Raw genomic sequence first — 13857 nt, 5'->3', positions numbered from 1 at the left:
AAACCATTGTTCACCAAATACTCTGAGGATCTGTTTTGAATGCTAAAGCTCTGCGATGGAAAACCAAGTAACAACTCTGAGCATGGCCAGAATTCCTTTTGCTCATGCCCCATCCAGACAGAACATGTGGACTGCAGAAAGGTTGGAGTCCTAATATCACTTTTTGGTTTGTTAACTTAAGAAACCCTTATGGGAACATACAAATAGCGCAACAGCCAACAACATTTTCCCTGTCATTAAGTCTACACTACTAATTAATCCTCTTTCATTTTTTATTGGTAGAGGTCCTCCTGCTGTTACATCACAGTTCTCTCTTTACTGAAATCACTTGGCCCAGGAATTATGCAGATGTCTTAAAGCTCTAACAAAGGTGGTGAATTAAACATAGTATTAAAAAATAATTAAGATTAGAAAAAGAGTATGCTATAAGAAGAAAAAGACTGCTTTTTGCAAAAGGAATTCTTCTCTTTTTTAAACAGGTTTTTCCATTTCTTCTTGCTTAGCGGTGGAGTGGGGGACACTTGCCCAATTTTTCAAATAAATACTGAAGTTATAGTATATTTTAAATGTTTGAAAGAAATTTTTGAGAACAACCTAGCCATAAAGCTTCCAGTGTCATCCCTTTCAGCTCTGATATGTCAAGTAAAGAGACAGCTTCCTGTTCTTGATTCAGATATTCCAGAGTCTATTCAGCTAGCGGTTAAGGTCCTCCTTTGGACAGCACACCAAATGTTTCAATTTAAGTTTTTCATTGCAATGTTGTTATCAGTGCTGAAGTAAAAAGTTGGTGGCTAAATTAATGTCATTATTTGAAGCCCTCAAAGCTTCCAAAGCATCCACCCGGGAGAATCCCATTTCCATGAGCCGTGCAACCTAGCAAAGACATAAGGATGGGTGAATAGTAAAAGAAGGAAGATGTCTTTATTTGAAAAATAACCAAGCATGCAACATAACAGCATAGTTTAAACAAGTCACTAAGAATAGGTATATATAGTACTATGTAGGATATTGGTAAAGATTGGTGTCCTTATTCAGATATACGTAGGCCAGTCCAAGAGTTTAACTGTCCAAGGCAGTATAGCTTCTAATGAGACTACTTTACCTCCACTTTATGTGGAGAATGGCTTTATTATGAACATTGCTCCCCTTAAGTCCTGGTGTTTACAGTATCCCAGTGCCATATAAACTGTAGCAACCTCCTTTCTTTCATTGCTGGAACTGCATAAGAAGCATTGCACCATGTGAGAAGACTTGGCACTGTAGTTCCTTCTCCTTGCCCATGTCGACCCAGTTACTGGAGGCCTGAGGGTGGTGATGGAAGAAGCTGGCAAATGAACTTCACCAATGCTATTTGTTGGCAGGAGAAGGAGCAAAACAGCAGTGAGTCAGTATAAGAACTCTGCCTTAGTTTTATGTCCTTTCCCCTTATGTGTCATGTTTTGAGGCAGTGGAATTTTCAAATGGAGAGGTGTTTAAACAATTTCCCCAGGAAATATTGAAATGGTACAGCCTCTATGAGAGAAGTGTGTCATTTCAGAGAACAGCTGAATTTGCTTTCAGAGCACAGCTGTAAGAACATTTTGAAATCTGAGGAGGGCCAATTTAAAATAAATGCAGGGTAGCTGTACTAAGCATATTTCCATATTGTGATAATACCATTATCAGAATTACTAGATAATATTGATGTTTCCTCCCTCTTTTATCAAGACAATCACAATATGGATATTTTTACCTGTTCTTCAGAAATTTCAGTTGGAGGCAATACTTCATGTTCAGGTTGGCGATTATCCTGATAGTTTGCATTACGCCGATGACGTAAAGGGGGGAAGAGACGATTCCAGTTAATCATTCCACCCTATAATCAATATTCCAAAGGAAAATTATTAAAAAATAAAATCAGTAAGAAAATTGTAGTGAATAAGAAAATAGTGAATACGTTTAAGTGAAATAAATCTCTGTCATCTTAAATCAAGTTTAACCTGTAGGAATCAAAAACAAAAGAGCATGTCTGTATCTGTGTGTCCTCACCTCCACCACAGCCACAAGAATGTGAGCAACGGACACATTCACTTGCTCAGTTTATATCCCAATATTCCATGACCTTTCTCCTGCAATGGGACCCAAGGTGGCTTACAGCATTGACTAAAACAGTACAACTAAATACCTAATAATAAATAAGTTTTTAAAATGATCAAATTATTTTATTTAAAATATTCATTTAAAGTAGTTTTGAACATATTTTAAACACAGTAGGGAAGATAAAAGTACAGCGTACACTGTTAACAGAACCTCCTGCCACAGTCAGGACTCAAAGTCCTGTCTAAATAAGAAGCTCTTTTGTCTGCCAGTGGAAGAAGAGTACAGTTAAGGGTCAACCAAACCTCCAGCAGAAGAGAATTCCACTGTCTGCATTTTCACACAGAAATAATGCAGTTTGTCACTGCTTTAACTGCCATGGCTCAATGCTATGAAACTCTGGAATTTGTAGTTTTGTGGGATGTAACCTCCTCTGTCAGAGAGCTCTGGTGACACAACAGACTACAGATCCCAGGAAGGAGCCATGGCAGCTAAAATGGTGCCAAATGGTGCATTATTTCTACATTGCAGATGCAGCCCAAAAGTACCTGTGACAGTGGCAGAAGTGAAAGAAAGACCTCCTACAAAGATTTCAAAACTCAGGTAGGCTCTTATCAAGGGTTTTATAGGCCCTGTACAAACGGGCCATTTTGTACGTACTCTTTTAGACGCCCGCAACCCTAGTACGTACAGAGTATGTACAAAATGGCGGCACCCTGTTCACATGGGCACCGCCATTACAATGTCATGGCTGTGCCGCCTCCAAATGGAGTGGCGCAGACATGACGTCCTGGTGCTGCTGAAGGGCACCTGTGGCACCCTTTCCACGGTGCTGGAAGGAGCTCCAATTTGGAGCTTCTTCCTGGGTTTGTGTCGCTGGCGCAGCCTTTACATGGCTGCGCCAATGACACAAAGGAGAAAGGGGCCAAGTGGTCCCTTTCTCTTGTTCCCTGCCGCTGTCGGGTGTCCTTGGGGCATGGCCTTTTGCCACTTCTCCGTGGCCTGGAAAAGTGGCGGATCGGGGCCTCTGGCCCGCCTTAGATAGTCAGGGTCCAAGCTGCATAGGGCTTTATAGAAGATAACAAGATGGGTACCGTAAATGAAACTATGGGGTTTCTAACCCTTGCAAAACTAGGTATTTCAGCTAATGTAAAATACAGTGGAACAATGGGGCTCGTGCACGGCGGCGCGGAGGTGTGCGGGACGCAACGAGCGCGCGCGGCGCAACAGGCACGCACACCCATTCAACTGAATGAGATGCGCCGTCCCTTCTGCCCCGCGCGCGCCCAGCGGCTTCAGCGCGTACACTCAAAGCCGCTTATAAAAAGTCCGCGTATGCAGAGGCGCCACTGTATAGCATAATAAAACAATTGTGAAAGATTCTGTGTCAGTGCATAGCATGCATTCTGTAACCATAGCTTCACCTATTGAGCCACTGGATACCACATGCCTTGTAATCCAAGACTAATTTATTCCAAAACCCAATAATCCATTCTGGATTTGGTTTGGCTTGCTCAGTATTGCAGAAACAACCTGTGGCATGAGCTTAATTTACACTTCTTTAGTTTCGACTGTAAAATGTAAGATTTTGTACAGGGAGCCCACACTTATCTGACAGGGTAGGAACCTGAGGGTTGCCAAAAAGTGGAATCTGTTGAAAAGCAGAACAGTCATTTGTTATCTTGTAAATGGAAGACTGAACACTAGATGGCAACAAGCAGATTGAGGTACACCCCCTCCCCACACACAACATGCTGAACTGACTAAAGAGGAGGGGGGAAAAACAGCAGCAGTGGTTGAAAGAATAAACCGGGGTCAAAAGTGAGCTACATGGCTATAATTTGGATTTGTTAAAACAGTGCAACACCCAAAAATGAACTGTTGAAAAGAGGAGGAAGCCTGTCATAATAAGGGTCCACTGGTCTCTGCATATACATTTCAGATTTCTTACTGATATTCAAGTACCCTCACTATTTTGGGCCGCACATCTTAGCTCTAATTTCAAAGCAGGAATGCAAGCGTTGGGCTTTGAAAATGTTCAAATAACTAAAAGTGTTGTTCACTTTGTTTTTCTAGGTCGTGTGGAAGGTCCATTACCATTCTGAAGTGTTTGCACATCAGTCAGTCAGTATTAAAGACCTCTTCCTCTCTCTCTCACCACACCCATCCACATGAACACCCAAAATACAAAAACAACTGCTTTAAATGACCTAGATATTTGCATTTTAAGAAGCTATGCTTGAGACATTAGCTTATCACAAGCAATGCCATAAATACCTGTGTGCTCAGTACTACTTCTTATGAAGGTGTTTTAAACATTTATTCATACTTATCTTTTGTAGCCATATGCAAAAGACAGTACAGGCTTGCATGCTTCAGCAAGCAGCATAACATATTTTTAAATATAGATTAGTCTATATATGAACTGGTATGGCTAACTAATTCAGTTAGGGTAATATACAGAGCTTGGAAAGTTATGTTTGAAAAGTATATTACTGTGTAACTCATCTTTGTTTCATGCACATAGACATACACACCCATTAACTCGTTCCTGTTAATGTTGCAGAGGTGGGACTTGTGTTACTTGTTACTAAAAATAAGTAAATAGATAAATACAGATGAATAGAACAAATTGTGTATTTTCTGTATTTTGCACAGAAAATGTATGTCGAGCAAATATTACCAAAACAAGCTTTCTGCTTACTTACTGCAGAAATTCATAATTTTAAAAGAAAACCAGCACAGTATAAAAACTTGAGAGGGGGGGAGGTCTTCATTGTTCAAAAGTAAACATGGGCAGCAAATTCTGAAACCATAATCAGAGCAACACAAAAACACCCCTTTCCAGGTACATTCTCTTGTTCCAGCTCCACATTCATAGGTGGTTTAAAGAAATTTTAAATTCTACATTTACATCTGAAAAGAAGGATGCTATCTTCTGCTAAATTACAATTAGAATGCGACTCAGCTACATTTTTATTATTATGGAAAAGGAACTAATTGCATGTAACTTGTTACTTGTAACTAATAATGTCTAAGCACTGTTTGTTGCACAAAACAGTATTTTTTTTAAACATCAATCAACCAAGCAATCCAAACACAATCCATGTTTCAAGACATTCAAGCCTTTGCCCTGCAGCATATTAATTGCTGGTGTACTTCATGCCAGAGCAGTGAGATTCCAAGTAATTCCTCTCCTGCAATATTTGGTACCTGGAAGCCCAATGAGAACAGAAAGGCTCACTGGCACCCATACTTTTCCAGGGCCTCCCTAAATATATCCAGTAGCAACAGGTGGCTGGGAAGCCACCATTTTAAACTAGCTGCAATGCCTCTGTGTCAGGAGACCTTTGGTAATTCTAGAAGCAGGGCAACTCACAGGTCAACACAAAAAATCTTGGCATTACGTACACTAGTCCTCACATGGCCAAAACGGGACCTCTGCCTGTATTGAAATTCCTCAATACAATCTTAACTGACAACAGAGTAATTCTAAAATCATCAAACTTCCCCTCTCCTATATGATTTCCACATCTTTGCCCGATGAAGAAGCCAACAAAGATTCAAAACCTTGCATATGTATTTTATGCTTGGAACTGGCCAAATAAGGGTATCACTGCTTCGGATTTTGTTGTATTTTATTGCGTGACCAACACTGCTAGCCCTGAATATGATGGCGGGATACAGACGGGCAAAAAGGGGTGTGTTCATGACGTCATGAAGATATAGCCTTCAGACGGCCCTTACCTGAATGCCGCCATGAACACGCCGCCCGCACGCCCCAAGTGGGAAGAAGCGGCATTAAAAAGGTGCTGCTTTTCCCCGCTTCTTTTCTATATATTGCGCAACTGCGCAGCTCCGTCTATAAGCTGCTGCACCGGTACGCCAGAATTGTTATGCCACTAAATTAAGTTGCCCATTTAAAAGCTCCGTGTCTGCTGTGTCGCATAATGAGTCGGGGTCCTGGAACATGCGCAGTTTGCACCGAGGCTCTAATTAGAGCGTCAGATGCCATGCAGATGTGGAAGCTGCAGCACAGCTGCACTCTATTTTAATGCTCGTAACCCTAACCCTAACCCTAACCCTAGAGCAACATGTACGCATGCGCTGCTAGAATTGGGGAAAGTTTGAAATTTAAAGTGAACCCCTACACACATTCCTGTGCCATTTTCACTTAACAATAAAAAACCCCTAAAACTTTAAATATTTACATATGTACAAGGGAGGTGATGGGGGATGGCAGGGGGACAGCGGTGGCAGCGGCGACAGCTGTGGCTGTGCATTGCAGATTCAGCAAGAGCGCGGGGACCAAAGGAGAGGAGGCATCCATGATGCTGGTGACATTGGCAATGTGCAAGCGGACAAGGATGCCAACACCAGCTGATCACCAGCTGGCAGGAGACCGCTATTGTTCTTGGGCAGGGCGGGGGAAAAAGTTTTAAAGGGGCTTGGGCGCTTTAAATGTGCACATAAGCTTTCTGCTGCAGCTGCTGAGCGCCGCAGCTGCGCAGCTGCGCATCTGCCAGCCGGCAAAAGAAAAAAAAAAAAGCCCCGTTTTTGGCCGCCCGTGCAGAAGCTGCCTCTCTCTTTGCAGTGTCCTCTGAGGCGGCGGTTTGGAAACTATGGGTCAGAAACGGCCCCAGGTGAGGCGTCTTCACTGCCCCCCGTGTGGAAGCCCCAACACCTGAGCCATGCCCCCGGGGCGGGCGGTCTGGAGGCTCCGTATTCAGCAGAATACACCTCCAAGACGTCTTCCCCTGCCCGTCTGTATCCCGCCGTTGTCATGCATCAAGTTACACTTAGGGACCAATACATTCTTATTCAAAATAATTTTGCTGGTAATAAAATCTTTCCATTTCCCCCTATAGCATTTTTATTTTGACACAATTACTTTTAGTACTCAACTTGACAGAACAAGGGAAATACTGAATGAAGAGGCAAACTAATCCCTGCAATGATTTAGGGTCATCTTTAAAAAAAAAAATCTTACAAAGAATACAGAAATCCGCAGATGCTCAAATCTCATAAAATACAATGGTGTAGTAACATGGCCTTATATTAAATTATAAAATGAAGGTTTGCTTTTTGGAATTTATGTATTTTTCAATATTTTCAAGCCATGGAAGGTTGAATGTGTGGATAAGGAATCTGTGGGTATGGAGGGCTGACTGTATATCTGTATGTGTAATTCAAAGTTGTGCTAGACTGCTCAGTATTTACTATTATGTTCCTTAGATATCTGTACTACACAGAAATTGCTTGTACAGTCTGAAATAAATCCCATTTAATTTATTAGGATTTACTGCCAAATAATTATAGAACTGCACTCTTACGCAGGAACTGTTATTTGCTAATAATAAAATAATAGTGTTCCTTTAGAACCACAAAAGAAAATTTACTGAAAACAGAGCAGTACAACTTTCACTGGTGCAAGCAGGATTCAAGAATGGAAGAGGCTCTAGGGACCACACTGCAAACATACGGTGGCTAATGGAGCGCACCAAGGAATTCCAAATGAAATCAGCATGTACTTTATAGACTATAGCAAGGCCTTTGGCTGCATAGATCACGAAAGACTATGGAACGCCCTTAAAGACATGGGAGTGCCAACACATCTGATAGTCCTAATGAGAAATCATTATCCAGGACAGGAGGCCATTGTCAGGACAGAACATGGAGAAACAGAATGGTTCCTAATTGGCAATGGGATCAGACAAGGCTGCATCCTCTCAATTCGTATGCAGAACATATTATACGAAAAGCAGGATTGGACACAGAAGAAGGAGAAAAAATAGGTGGAAGAAATATCAACAATCTAAGATATGCAGACAACACCATACTACTAGTGAAAACAGCAGACTTGGAACAACTATTAAGGAAGATTAAGGAGGAAAGTGCAAAGGCAGGCTTATTGTTGAACATAAAGAAAATAAAAATAATGTCCACTGAAAATTTACACAGATTCAACCTAGACAATGAGGAAATAGAAACAGTATAAAAGAATTTTCATACCTGGGATCAAATATTGATCAGACTGGGGACTGCAGTCAAGAAATCATAAGAAGACTAAGAATGGGGAGGGCAACTATGAGATAACTAGAAAATATCCTAAAATATAAAAACATAATAATAAAAAATAACATCTTTATTTATATTTCCTGCCTCTCCCCATGGATTGAGGAGGGAGTATATCAGATAAAATCACTATTACAATAAGCACAAATTTATCTAAAATTACAACAATCAATTAATAAGACAAAATTTAATAAAACTGATACAAATTCATACCTATATATGAGTAATAGAGGTAGAGAGTTACCTAGGTTCAGTTATGGTGGATCAAATGGATTAAGAGATCCGTCTTAAGTGCCTTCTTAAAAGCATACAACTGAGCACGAAAATTAGAATTATACAAGACATTGCATTTCCTATTATCATGTATCGATGTGAGAGCTGTCCAGTTAAGAAAGAGGATAGGAAGAGAATTCATTCATTTGAGATGTGTTACTGTAGAAGAATGCTGAGGTTACCATGAACAGTCAAGAAGTCAAACAAATGGGTCCTAGAGCAGATCAAACCAGAAATCTCTCTGGAATCTCTAGACTGAAGCTGTTGCATTTTGGCCACATCATGAGGAGGCACGACTCACTGAAAAAAAACAATAATGCTAGGAAAGGTAGAGGGAAGCAGAGAGGAAGACTACATGCTAGATGGATGGATTCTATTAAGGAGGTCATGGGTATGGTACAGGACATGAGCAGAGCAATGGAGCACAGGGAGTCTTGGAGATGTCTCATCCACAGGGTTGCTGGGGGTTGAGATTGACTCGAGGGTGGATAACAACAACAATAACAACAACAACAACAAAGCAACAATTTGTCAAAAATTAAGTCAAGTGAACTGTATCCACTGAATTTAGGCACATTTAGTTTGAAAGAATGAACCGTAAGGGAGATGGCTTATTTAAAAGGTGAACAATTAATTAGGATTAAATTTTGACCCTGGGAATCCCTGGTAGGCTATAGTAAACTGCCATATTTTCAGTGGCCTGAACTTGATCAGAAGTAACTTTTGGTTTTATCTTTGATGTTGTTGTTAATGTTCACTGTTTAGCAAAATTATTTCAATGCACTGATGTCAGCTCACAAGGTAATTCCTCTTTTGTAGAGTTGGGATAACATAAAGAACACTAAAGCATACATTTTGGGTTAATTTGGGAGATTTTTCATCCAAATACAAAAGTTTTGGGGTTCCTGGGGTTTGAAGAATACAGCGGCCAATAAAAGGGGTTAGGGGTTTGACAAATGTGTCCTATGAGTCACACCAGTGAAGCCTATTTAAAGTCTGTTAAAAAAAAAGATAAGTTTTCATACTGAACATTATTTTAAATTAATCTAGCTTCTCTATGAATATCTTGTATTGAATGGAAATGCCTATTAGCCTTGCACCGCGATTAGATTAATTATTGGTCTCTTTCTTGTACTGTTCCAGTTTAATATTGTTGCAAGGAACCATGAACAGAATAAATGCAGAGTGACTTATATACAGGTGGTGTCACCCATACAGTTGACCCTTGTTATCCACTGGGGTTTGGTTCCAGGCCTTCCTGTGGATACCAAAATCGTGGATGATCAAGTCTCATTAAATACAAAGGTACAATAAATGATGTCCCTTATATAAAATTGGAAAATCAACTTATTGGAATGTATATATATTTAAAATATTTTCAAGCAGTGGATGCTTCAATCCACAGATAAAAAAAATCCATGGATATGGAGGGATGACTGTATTCTTTATTTTAAGGATTTCTGACAGAACACCCAAAGTTGCCCTTTTAAAGAAAGAAAAAAATCTCTATTTCTTTTATACTTTGTAAAGTTGTTTTTGTTCCAGGAGACTTAAAATATGAAGCAGTTTTAGGCATATTCTATTGTATTTGCACTGTAGCATTTCCTGTTATTTTAGCACATTCATTATTGAATCACCACTTGATCTCCTCTAGCGAAAAGCTGTGGTTTACATTAATAAGGTCCTTGAAAAATATCGGAGCATTTTTCAGAATGTCATTTTAATTATTCCCCATGCGTTGTGTGTGCACATGTGTACAGGTCACAGAGACAGACTGGATTTCTTCTACCTTCCTCTCAGATTTATGAAAAGATTCCACTCCTTTCCTGTTTCTATAGGAATTTGATTTCCTTCCTGCTGAGTCTTTAAGTCTTGTTTCTCAGAGTTTGTATATGAAAGCAATCTATTTTGGGCAGTGATTTTTTTTAACCCTTGCTGCTTATTATGTTAGGAGAGTTAGGAGGAACAAGAAACAATAGTTTCTTGAAAGAAATATGTTTTTAAAATGATTTCTTTTGGAACTGTTTTCTAAAACAAACAAACACCAGTGGCAAATAATAAGCCACCAGGCTTAAATCAGATCAAATCAAATCAAATCATCCCTGAAAAAATGCATTTAAATCGTATTTTTTAAATTAACAGGAAATAATGTGAAGGGAAAAATCATTTTTGTGTGTCTGATTTAAAAATTAACCAACAATTCAATATCAGCTACATTAACATTAACATCATGCCAGCATCAGCAAAATATTAAATTGGTATTGCATGCTGATATAAAAAATAGAAATTTCAGGGGCTATACAGTAGAGATAGAAATAGTAATCATTCTAAATTATAATGCTTAAATTTTGAGACAACAACATTCCCTGGCTTACCAGGCTCAGGTCTCAGTGGAGTGTGGGGAGCCATCTTCCTGGCAACAAAAGTTTTACTTAACAAATGATGATATTCATTACTAGCTTCAAACTTCTGAAGGGTGCTCCCTCATACCATATGGCATAATTTGGAAAAAGTACAATTTATCTCCCCATAACCTGGTTATGCTTTAGGCCTACCACTCCCTTTTTCTTTCAGATGGTAGAAATTTAACTTTGGAGTGAGCAATACATAAACCTTAATCTTAAATTCCAAGAATACCTTTCTCTGTGTTTTCTCTTCAGCATCACTGTTGAGAAGCAGCAAATTTGTTCAGAACTTTAATGTCCTGCCTCTTTCCAAAAAACCTGTCTGCTCTCACAGATGAGTAAAATTGCAACTCATTAGTAAAGATGAACAAAATCAGTTCCTGTCACTATCTGCAGTTGTGTATCATAATGAAAAGATGCTTTTCTCATTCAGCACAGAGTAGGTTAAAGTCTCAATCTCATCTGCACACTGGGAGTAAGTCCTTTTAAGTAAGAGTGAAACTTACTTCTGAGTACATGTGCATTGGAATGCATACTGGAAAGACACTAATTCTGTTCTTACCAGTGTTACCCTTGGAAATTGTTTATAATAACATGAACTAGTTCAGAAATCAGAAGCCTAGGATTTGAAAGGCCAATTGTGAAGGAACTAGACCAGATCCTGAAGTGTAAAGATATATAATTGAACACCAAAGTCAAGATTTTCCATGCCATTTGTATTTTCAGTTTCCATGAATGCTTGTGAAAGCTGGACAGTGAAGAGAGCTGATAAGAAGAAAATTAACTCATTTGTAATGTGGTGCTGGAGGAGAGTTCTACAGATACTGTGGGCTGCCAAAAAGACAAACAAATGGGTCCTAGAGCAAATCAAGCCTGAACTCTCCCTAGAAGTCAAGATGAACTTCACATATACCATGGTATTTTGGACATACCATGAGAAGACATGACTCACTAGAAAAGACAATAATGCCTGGCAAGGCAGAAGGTAAAAGGAAAAGAGGAAGACTGTGTGCCAGATGGATAGACTCAATGAAGGAAGCCATATCCCTGAGGCTGTAAGAGCTGAGCAGGGTAGTTGAAAATAGGATGACTTGGAAGTCTCTCATTCATAGAGTTATCATAAGTCAAAATCAATGTGATAACAGTAAACAATAACAAACAAAAAATCCATGAAACTCATGCTATAGCAAATCTGCTAGTCCCTAATTTTTAAGGATTATCATTCATCAAATTCATTTTCAACCTAACATTTCAGTTTCAGCAAAAAATAATGTTCCTTAATTCTGCTTCAGATGGCAACGTTACTTGGAAGAGGGCTTTCTTCAGCAACCATAAAGAGGATCTGAAGATTAGAATGTGTCCAGTGTTATGCAACCACTTTTATTCTTGTCTGAGCAAGACCTCAAAAGAAAACACAGGACTTGACTGTGAATCAAATACTCAAATATGGTTAAAATTATCTACTTAGGTCAAAGGTGGGCAAATATGTAGATGCCAGGAGACAATTTCCCCAATTCATCCTCCCAGGGGTTGCACTACCCAGCATGCCATTTTTTCCTGTTTTTCTTCAGAGTCCCTCTCAAAATGGCAAATGGAAATTATATCTTGCCACTTCCTGTCATTTTGAGAGGGATTCTGATGATGATGGAGGAGGGAATTGTGGGGGCTGATGGGGTGTCAATGCATTTACAAGTGTTGGGAAGACTTTATGTGTGGTTTTCAAGATAGAACAGCCTAAAAATAGTACCTCAAAAATTAAAATTTGGGGTGGGGCTTGCTGGTGGGCTTCCTGGCCACAAAGGTAAGGTCCACGGGCTCTGTGTACTGATCTAAGTAGTGCTTGACAAGCCATTATTTTATATACAGCTCCTAAGTATGGCAGCACTCTATTATACGGTACCTTACAGGGTTATTGTGAAGCTTCATAGAAAATACATCTTAAATGCTTTCAACAGTTTTTTTTAAGCGCATGCCATATAACTGTCTACTTACTAGCAAATCAAACTGAACTCCATGTACTGCAATACGTTTAGGTAACGGAAAGGAAACTAACAAGTGGTTTACTAATGAGACCATCCTAGATTTTATCACTGACATGTTTAGCTATGGCACCGTAAGTAAAAAAAGTTCAGCTAATGGTCCTTGTAGTCAGACATTAAGAAAAATGTAATTTAAACACCAGATAAATTCTTCCCCCTATCATGAGTAGCACCTGCTTAGAAATCACTGGAGGAAAGAGATTTCTGGATGTTGAAACAAAGTAGTTGGGAAAGATGAAGGAAATATAAAAAGAGCATCAGTGGTAAAACAAAAGGATAAGCCTGTGCTCATTAAATTGTGTCCATTATGTCTTCATTAATTAATGTAATCTATATAGGTAAAGTGCACAAGCACTTTGGAAATCCTATATTCTAGGAAAATGTGTGACTGCTGAGTCAAAAGATATTCATGAACCATAAGACTGTGGGAAGATAATATAAATAATTCCTTTAAGGGGGGAAATGCTCTGTGATATAATTCCAGCACTGAGTCACCAAATAACAGCTCTCATGTAGTACATTTCAGACTGTTGCCACACTGCAGAACTAATGCAGTTTGACACTGCTCTAACTGCCATGGCTCAATGCTATGGAATCCTTGGATTTGTAGTCTGTTGTGGCACCAGAGCTCTATGACAGAAAGGGAAAAATATCTCACAAAACTACAAATCCCAGAATTCTATAGCACTGAGCCAGACAGCTAAATTGATGTCAAACTGGATTAATTCTGCAATGGAGATGCATCCTGAGGCAGCTACCTGCTTAAAATCGGCCATCTAATTTTTCACAGATCTTTTCTAGACAATAATGCTAACTGGATTTTCTTAGTATCTTATGCAAACTGGTCAAATTGATCAGAAACAGTGCAATATTTTGTACCCATTTCATAGACCTGAAATTGGAAAGAGGGTGATGGAAAATCAAGGATATATCTGTGATCTATTAATTGGAAAACAGCACATCTTTTTTGAAGAAATTGTTGCTGTTAT

The 13857-nt window shown here is 39.3% G+C and overlaps 1 protein-coding gene across 2 annotated transcripts in view; it reads right to left on the bottom strand.

The window, feature by feature from the left end:
• Positions 1–258: 258 nt before the first annotated feature.
• The window catches only part of UBAC2 (UBA domain containing 2), a 100281-nt gene continuing 86682 nt past the window's right edge, over positions 259–13857 (bottom strand). The window contains exons 8-9 of one of the 2 annotated variants that reach the window (XM_089511210.1): positions 1733–1855; positions 259–873 (exon numbers count right to left, since the gene is read on the bottom strand). In XM_089511210.1, the coding sequence (XP_089367336.1) occupies positions 766–873; positions 1733–1855 (231 nt within the window). In that variant the 3' untranslated portion in view covers positions 259–765. Of the gene's footprint in view, positions 874–908; positions 1348–1732; positions 1856–13857 lie in introns of those variants that run through there. The other variant, XM_089511211.1, reaches the window with a different exon arrangement.

This window comes from Sceloporus occidentalis, unplaced genomic scaffold, assembly GCF_023333645.1.
Source record: "Sceloporus occidentalis isolate IW3139 unplaced genomic scaffold, rSceOcc1.0.p SCAF_2, whole genome shotgun sequence".
NCBI classification, from domain to species: domain Eukaryota; kingdom Metazoa; phylum Chordata; class Lepidosauria; order Squamata; family Phrynosomatidae; genus Sceloporus; species Sceloporus occidentalis.
Note: the sequence above shows the minus strand (reverse complement) of the source record. Positions and strands in the feature narration are given on the sequence as shown.